At 35.9% G+C, this 9,127-nt stretch overlaps 1 protein-coding gene across 3 annotated transcripts; it reads right to left on the bottom strand.

Moving 5' to 3' along the window:
* Positions 1 to 6,933, bottom strand: LOC107768508 (amino acid transporter AVT1C). Of its 3 annotated transcripts, none has more exons than XM_016587640.2 (13): positions 6,549 to 6,933; positions 5,468 to 5,707; positions 4,156 to 4,475; positions 3,854 to 4,068; positions 3,542 to 3,565; positions 3,252 to 3,432; positions 2,902 to 3,121; positions 2,367 to 2,502; positions 2,264 to 2,283; positions 1,793 to 1,938; positions 1,447 to 1,490; positions 1,274 to 1,336; positions 1 to 398 (listed from the first exon to the last, which is right to left on the bottom strand). In XM_016587640.2, exons 2-13 carry the CDS (start codon positions 5,674 to 5,676, stop codon positions 306 to 308), a joined length of 1,671 nt encoding a protein of 556 aa, XP_016443126.1. In that variant the 5' UTR covers positions 5,677 to 5,707; positions 6,549 to 6,933; the 3' UTR covers positions 1 to 305. The 3 variants fall into 3 exon arrangements, with proteins under 3 accessions (XP_016443126.1, XP_075084566.1, XP_016443135.1); XM_075228465.1 differs by lacking the exon at positions 6,549 to 6,933 and adding an exon at positions 6,411 to 6,481; XM_016587649.2 differs by lacking the exon at positions 6,549 to 6,933 and adding an exon at positions 5,840 to 5,859.
* Positions 6,934 to 9,127: the final 2,194 nt, after the last annotated feature.

Raw genomic sequence — 9,127 nt, 5'->3', positions numbered from 1 at the left:
TAAGAATACAAACTTGTCCTCCACATAATTAATTAAAGTACAAAGATAATTACACATATTAATGCTAAAACACTACCATTGGTTTGAGTAACAGGCAATCAAATGACATAATGTTTCTTCTCTAAAAGACAATAAGATTAAAGATTGTGAGACAAAGATAAAAAAATGTTTGTATCAAAATCACAAGCTTGGGACTTATTCAGAAAAGAACACTCTGAGAACCATACTACATATAAAATAGAATTTTGTATAATCATAGACTTGAAAACATTTGCAGCCATTGTTTGTATTACCAAAATTTTAACTCATAAACTCTGGATGATTTTGGAGAGAGCTGAATAAGATCCAATAACTGCTGATATAGCACCAATTATGATAATAAGTATACATGCTGATACCTGCATAGAAAAAACATTGTTATCAAGGCGAAAAACACAAAAAAGCTTTAAGGTTTGATGGGGCTTTAAGCGCAACGTGCTAAAAAAGCAAGGGCTTCAGTGAAGAAAGGCGCAAAAGAAGAAACAAATACAAATATGTATGGCTAGTCAAAGACTAATAATTATAAGCATGAATTAAAATATATGGATAAATAAATTGAAAAAAAAAATTACGATAATATGAAATATCAATTGTCTAGTAGTGCCTCTTCAGGATTACACTCATTGGCAAGAAAAGTATATCATAGAGCCTTGATGGCGACACTGAAGCGCCCACTAAGCGAGGCGAAGCGCTCAATGTGTTGTACCTCGCTTCAAGGCTTAAGCACGCTTTATGCGTGCCTTTGACAACACTGAAAAAAAGGATAAAAGAACAAGTTCCATCACCAAGGAAGGTCGCTAACAACGTGGATAATTAATTAGGAGACATATAGTTTACACAAATATTTTATGTAAACATGTCTATAATCAAGGCGAAAATTCAGAGGCAGATTTAGGGTGGGTTCAGTGGTTCAACTGAACCATTACTTTCGACTCAAACAATATATGTACATATGCAAAAAGATTTAGAATATGTGTGTGTTTCTATATATATAAAGATGTTTATATTTTATAACATGATAAAGAACAATTGGGAAATAATGTCGATTTTAACACAAGGTTTATACATAATGTAATTCAAATTAATTCGACTACATAAGCTGATGAGTCGATTGAATTTTGACTAAAACTTGATAATTACCATGTTCTTCACCTAAGCTAACAATTAAAACAAAGTATACGCGCGCTGCGCTATCTTTGGCCTATCTGATAACAGAGGGAAACATCTGTTGTACCTGAATTGGACTTGTTTTTCCTTTCAATATTCTCAAGAAGCAAGCACAAGGTAGGATCAATGTCTGGAATATAAAGATCATATATTAGTACAATTCTTTAAATACAAAAAATGGAAACAGAAAACCTATTTAACAAAACACTTTAAAACTGGTACAGAACAGAAAGGACTTACAACTAGCATTGTAAATAATGATCCAATCAATGCCATCACAAATCCTGCAGGTTAAAATAAAAAAGTCTTTTTAAGGCAATGAATGTTACATAGGTAAGTTTGATATCACAGTTCTGTTGATATTTTTGAGAGCAAGGTCGTTCCTAAAGTGTTAAGGGGATTAAAAACACACTTTTTAAATCTATGTTACTCGGACTCTTCAAAAATGTTGTTGGGTGTGTGTCGGATCCTTCAAATTTAGTGCATTTTTGAAGGATCCGACACGGGTGCGGCAACACTTTTAGAGAGTCCGAGCAACATAGGTTTAAATCATATTGATAAGTGCTTTTATAGCAGCTTAACTTACCAAAAAAAGGAACTTTAAGCGCCACAAGTAATGTGGATATCACCAGTGCAGTTCTAATGAGGACTCCGTACATGTGAGATTTGGCGTGGTTCGATGGTATCAACTCCTCCATACTCATAGCAACAGGGGACATGGTTAAAGCATATGTGTTTCTAGTTAAGGAAGATATTCTCCCTTTGCTAAAATTATCTTAAAAGGAAATTTTCTTATCCTAAGTTCCCGGTGCACTACCGCTATGCGTCTGGGGAAGGGTCGGACCACAAGGGTCTATTGTACGCAGCCTTACCCTGCATTTCTGCAAGAGAATGTTTCCATGGCTCGAACCCATGACCTCCTGGACACATGGCAGCAACTTTACCGGTTACGCCAAGGCTCCCCTTCCCTTTATCCTCGGTCTTATTTTGGTAACATAATTTGAAGTAGTACAATGCAGTGGAAAAAAATAAAAATCATGGACTCAGAAAAGGATATTTTGTGAATGGATTAACAATCTGCAAAAGAAACAGACAATTTGTCACCATATGTTCAAATAGTTGTATCAAGGAGAGAACATAATCGATCAAGTTTCACTTACGGTTGTCCAAAAAGCAATTTTGGAGGCAACTAAATCTGTGGGCAAGTTTAGAGTAAACTGGGATTCAGCCGAGTCCCCAAACATCATGTATCCCATCACAGCTGCTCCAGCATACAATACAGTCACAATAGCGAAACTACATCCAAATTAAATCCGCGTTAACCAAAAATAAGGAAACGGAATGATGCAAAAAAAAAAATCAACAAATATTAAATTCTGAAGGCATAATTTCAAGAATACAATGTGTTCAGGCAGAAGGGGGGCCTTGGCGTAACTAGTAAAGTTGTTACCATATGACCAGGAGGTCACGGGTTCGAGCCGTGGAAACAGTCTCTTGCAGAAATACAGGTTAAGGATGGGTACCACAGACCCTTGTGGTCCGGCTCTTCCCCGGACCCCGCACATAACAGAAGCTTAGTGCACCGAGCTGCCCTTTTAATGTGTTCCGGCTAAGAATTTCAAAAGTCGAACTCATCAAGTTTGAGTTTGGGATCCACCTTGGATTATCTACACGAACAAAATTAACACACAATACCTGGTTAAGAGGACGGCAGGGAATTGACTGCGTTTCTCCAGTGATGTATATATATTAGGAAACACTGCATGCCCGGAGTAACAATATCCATAAAGTCCAATAGCAACAGGGAGACTAGAAACGTTCAGTACAGTTTGTTCGCTTTGAGAGCTAACATGATCCACTAAGCCGAGCCAGTACAAGCAAACGACGACCATTACAGAAGCAATAACTCCTCCAGCTGAAAATTATGCCGGTCAATTTCAGAATTCTCATTGTCCAATAGTTGAAACAGGAAAATAAATGCTATCAGCCTGCCACTTTTGGCTATTCAAATATGAAGCTCTTCTTATAGGAAGTTAGCCACTTACCTGAGATGTAACTAAGAACAGTAAGGTCACGCAACCAAACGGTAGGAAGAACAGCTAAGGTGGTTATCAAAGCAAAGAGATGCCGTGCATCTAATTGGTACCCTCCCAAACTTAAATGTGCATTTGGAAATAAAGCCGACAGGTTATCTCCCTCCAAAATTATGTATTCAACACAACAGGACTGCAAGTGAAGGACAACAGTAATGAAGCATATATCAGGATGAGACACACATTTAGAAATTAATACGACAAAGGATGTTACGGACAACGTGTAGGCAACATAAACTTACATATAATTCCACGTATAATATTATCTGCATCCACAAATACACAGAACAAGAAAGAATCAGTATCAGAAATCGGTGATGATTGCATACATATGCTTAAACTGTTAAATATGTAGCTAGTCTAAGATTATCTATGTATCAGGAATCGGTGATGATTGGCTAAAAAGTTAAAATATGTTCCACAGCGATTCTTCAGCATTCTTTACCTACAAAATTTATCATCTTTATATCTATGTTATCAAGCGTTTTGCGCAATCTTATTTAAGAATTACTATGGTTGAAGTGCAAAGACAAATGAAAGCCAAAAGGACATACCGATATGATAATTCTTCCCACTGTACCAAAGGCTGCCTGACCAATATCCGGGTAAGTCTCGAGCCCCGGTTGGCTGTCCAAGCAGTATCTAAGGAGAATGCCAGTATAGTAAGAAAGCACACCGAAGATGAATAATATAGAAAGCCCTGCCCATCCACCTTCCTTCACAGCATAAGGAGTAGAAAGGATTCCTACTCCACATAGAACATTAATACCTGTATGAAAATAAAAAGAGGCATTTGTAAAAACTATGTTGCTCACCAACCGTGATTGGAACATAAAACTGTGTACAGAATACTAACCGTTTAGCACGCCTTGGCCGTAGGAACTTTGACGGGAAGCTGGAAATTCATGTGCAACTGATTTCTCATCAGGAAATTTCTTAATAGCAGACCTCCTTGATGGAAGAGGAGGCAGCAAAGTATGAGAGCTACGCCGCTGTTGGGGTTGCTCCTCTTCTGCTTGCGGTATGAGAGGTTTATGAAGAGAGGGTAACACTTCAGGAGTGTGTCTCCTTGTGAGTGATGAGGCAAGGAACGAGCTGCCTAAACGTGTTAATGAAGGCGTCCCCAGGAAAGTAAGACTTGGAGACGGTACACTACTATATATATCCATAGATTGCCTACAAGAAGTGTTTTGCAAGGATTAGAAGTTAGAAATATGAAACAGGTAAGTAATACATTGCAAACTAGATAAAACTCATTTGAGACATGAAGCACTCCAGAGAAAAGCTTTGCATCGTCATTGGAGATTACAGGATCCAGCGGTTGTTAACCACAAAACAACACACAAAAACACTTTTTACGCGCATCAGGAATCATATTGAATAATTCGTGGAGGAAAAATCTAGCATAGTAAAGTGATACGTTATCTTCTTCTGCTTTCATAATTCCCATGTTAATGCCAGTGATAAGAACTATGAAGTTCAAGCAAAGCTAAATTTCCCTCGACCGTTTCCTTCCACATTTCAACACCCTCTCCTTCTTGCATTGATGACTAAACATGTTGGTTTCTTAATTTCATTCAGGTTCACCAAGCAATGCTGGCCATTCAAAAAAATAAAAATTTGAGTTGGAAACTCTTTAATTAAAAATGCTCCTGAAGCAAGATAACATTATAAACTCAGAACTAGAATGATTAGAAGCATATGCGCAGCTCATGTTTTTATTCAAAATGACAATGAATGAAACCATTATCATTACAAGTAAACATTCTCCTACCAGAGCTGCAAGCGTAAAGCTGAAAACAGGAAGAGGAGCAAAGTGAAATCTAACAAGTAATCATTCAAGAAATGGAACTATTGATTGAACTCCGATGAGCTATAAAAACTTCAAAAGATTCATCTCCCAATGCAGTTCATAATGGAAAAATAACCAATCCATGAACAGAGAAACTCCATTTTGCTGCCAAACAACAGCAACAGTTACGCTTCAATTCCAAGCAAGTTGGGGTCGGCTATATGAATCCTCATTGACTAATACCATACAAAATAAAAAGCGCTAGAAGTTAAACCCCATTATGCTACCAGAAAAGAGAAAAAGTCAAAAGCCAAAATGATACAAATATCTTTTCTAAATCTATTGAAAGAGGCAAAATGAAAAACAATATGAATACCTGTAACTTTGAGGCCAAGCAGGAGGGTTGAAGGAACTCGGTTTGCTGTCCGGGAAATCGTTTTCATTATTATCATCATTAGAGTAATTGGAAGAATCAGAGTCATTACCATCTTCATTTTCAGGTTTATCCAATTGTTTCTCCTCCCCATGATCATCCTCGTCGTCGCTCTCTATGTAGAAACTGTGTTCAGAGACAGAATTCTTCATCTTCTGTCTCCCTTCAACCCCTTAAAAAACTCTGCATACCACAAATTCTCCTCAGATTCCCATTTAGAGTACAGAATCAAACTCTAAAATAGAAACTAATGAATCAACAACTAAAAAATTAACTCTATTCATCCCACAAAATTTGGTATTTTCAAATCTTTACATGAAATGCATGTTTTTAGGGGTTTGACTGAATCTCCTTCTTTGAAAAATTTTACCGTGCAAATAAGGTAAGAAAGAATCTTTCCGTATATATATATATATATATATATATATATATATATATATATATATATATAAGCTATATTCGATATAATAAAGATTCTAATATAATAAATGCTTCAAAATTTGCTTAAGATCACATCTTCAAATTCAAGGTGTAAGGCATTTCATGTTAGTCATACACTTTAAAACTTGTCATGAAGAAAATAACGGACAGTCACCCCATAAAAAGGAAAGGTCAAGATTCAAAAAGCAAGAATCTTTTTTATTCACAGTAAAAAATGCCTTGAAATTTGAAACCACAAGCAAAAAAAAAAACATATAATAAGAAAGAGGAAAAAAAAACCAAATCTTTTCCTGAAATCATGGAGTAAAATTAGTGGTTATGTCAAAGATCTTTTAAAAAATTTCAACTTTCCAAAGACAATTCCCTATTATTTAGACACCCAATTTGCCAAAACACACGCACACAAAATTTGCAGATTCAAGAATCAACAGTAAATACAACTGACCCTTTTTCACTTTCTCCTTCTGTGGAGTATAATTTAAGGCAATTTTAGAGTTTATAAAAGAGAAACAGAAACCACTATCTAATCAAAAAGAAAACAGTACACAAAGTTACTATAATTAGAAAAGAGAAAGTTTCTTACTTTATAGTCGTAGAGGAATTCTGAGATATGAATGTCAAAAGAGTTGCTCAAAAAAGAGCTCTTTTTCTGCAGGCTTTTCAACTGCAACTAACAAAAAGTTTCAGCAGCAGATACTCAGATTTATGTGATAAGTATTTATTGAAATTATAGGGAGACAGAAGGAGTAACAAAAGCAGGCTAATGTTGTGCTGTGCTATACTGATGTTTGATTGTTGTTAAATTATTGTTTTCTGAGTTCGAATACTTATAATAAGTATGTTCAAAGATGCACATGACTTATAAGATTTGCGTCTTATCTTTCATGTTTTCATGTTATCAAGAAAACAAAGAGAATTAATTACGTGTTAAAAATCCGTTCAGTCGCGGAACCAAATTTTTTTTTGAGGGAATTCAATGTACAAGGACTTAAATACAAAAAAAAAAAATGAGGGGAGTTTAATATTTACTATTTATATACAGAAAGCAATTGACCCTTGCCGCCCCCTAGCTCCTCCCTTGCTAGGTTGATTTTTTTTTTTGTGCACGTACGATAGGTAAGAAGAAATTATTTAGTATTTTTGTCTTCGTTGAAACTACTTAGATTTTCAATCCACTTTATTGATCATTAGATCATACATTTATTTTTGCCTTTATTGATTATTTACGTTTTAGATCGGAGTTCAAGTTATATATTAGTGTAATTTAATCAACTGTAATACTCCTTCCGGTCCACTCTAATTAATTTTTTGGTTGTTTTCACACATATTAAGGAATTCAGCTTTTAGCATTAATTAAAAATAAAATTGACTGTATTAACCTTAATTTGTTCATTGAAAATACAACAAATACTCCTACGCTCTTTATTCCAAGGGTAACTTTGAAAAAAAAGTTAATTCATTCTTGATAACTGAAAAAATCAAATATTATGGACCACAAAAAAGACCAAAAAATCAATTAAAGTGGACCGAAGGGAGTAGGTTATTATTGTTGGGATTTTAAGCTTGTGTAGCTTAAAAAGGGTGAATGAGAAATGGAGGGAAAATGAAATATTTGAGTTTCCTTCATTGGCAAAGGGACATTGTCCCATATTGGAGGAAGAAAAGGCTTTTGATGGGTATATATATATAATTGCTCTTCTTCTAGCTTTAAAGAGTTAAGAAGAAGGCAAGCCTCGCGCCGTCGTCGCTCGCTCGCTCAGCTCGGCTTCGGCTTCGGTCAAAGATTGATTGATTGATTAAGGCAAGACTTGTTGTCAAAGGTTATAGACAAAAGGAAGGCCTTGATTACTTTGACACTTACTCGCCAGTAACGAGGATAACATCTATTAGGGTGTTAGTGGCACTAGCGGCTGTGTATGGTCTTGAAATCCATCAAAATAGATGTTAAAGCAACTTTCTTAAATGGAGAATTAGAGGAAGAGATTTACATGGAACAACCTGAGGGTTTTGTGGTTCCTGGTAAAGAAAAGAAAGTGTCAAACTTGTTAAGTCGCTTTATGGACTTAAACAAGCACCCAAACAATGGCATGCCAAATTTGACCAAATAATATTGGCAAGTGGGTTTAAAATCAACAAGTACGACAAATGTGTTTACATTAAAAATACTCCAGGTCATGAAGTAATTGTTTGTTTATATGTTGATGACATGTTGATGACATGTTGATAATGAGCAAAAATATGGTAGATATAAATGCTACTAAGCGCATGTTGGCTAGCAAATTCGATATGAAAGGCTTAGGAGTTGCTGATGTGATCTTAGGAATCAGAATTCACAAGACTCCACAAGATCTAGCATTATCACAGTCTCACTACATTGAAAAGGTACTTGACAAGTTCAAGTATTTGGGTTTCAAAATTGTCAAGACTCTAATTGACGTGAGTTATGCACTTCAAAAGAATGAAGGTGAAAGTGACTCACAACTCGACTATGCAAAAGTATTGGAAAGTTTGATATATATTATGAATTGTACGCGACCATATATAGCATGTGCTATTAGTAAACTGAGTCGGTTTACAAGTAATCCCAATCACATACATTAGATGGCAATGAAACGAGTATTGGGGTATCTCAAACATACCCAAAATTACGCTTTGCATTATAACAAATATCCCTCCGTGATCGAGGGATATAGTGATGCAAATTGGATCACTGGATCATCTGAAGTTAAATCCACGAGTGGATATGTTTTCACAATTGGGGGTGGGGCGGTGTCTTGGAAATCATCCAAACAAACATGCATCACCCGTTCTACAATGGAATCTGAATTCATAACTTTAGATAAGGCCGGTGAAGAAGCTGAATGGCTCCGAAATTTCTTGGAAGATATTCTATTTTGGCCCAAACCTTTGGCACCTATTTGTATATATTGTGATAGTCAAGCGGCAATAGGCAGGGCAGGAAGCGTTATGTATAACGAAAAATCTCGTCATTTACGACGGAGACACAATACCGTTAGACAACTACTCTCTAGTGGTGTTATCACAATTGACTACGTAAAGTCAAGAGATAACGTGTCGGATCCACTTACAAAAGGCCTATCTAGAGAGGCAGTTGAAAGATCATCAAAGGGAATGGGGTTAAGGTCTAGGACAAGTCATCAT

The sequence above is a fragment of the Nicotiana tabacum genome, chromosome 13, assembly GCF_000715075.1.
Source record: "Nicotiana tabacum cultivar K326 chromosome 13, ASM71507v2, whole genome shotgun sequence".
Lineage (NCBI taxonomy): Eukaryota > Viridiplantae > Streptophyta > Magnoliopsida > Solanales > Solanaceae > Nicotiana > Nicotiana tabacum.
Note: the sequence above shows the minus strand (reverse complement) of the source record. Positions and strands in the feature narration are given on the sequence as shown.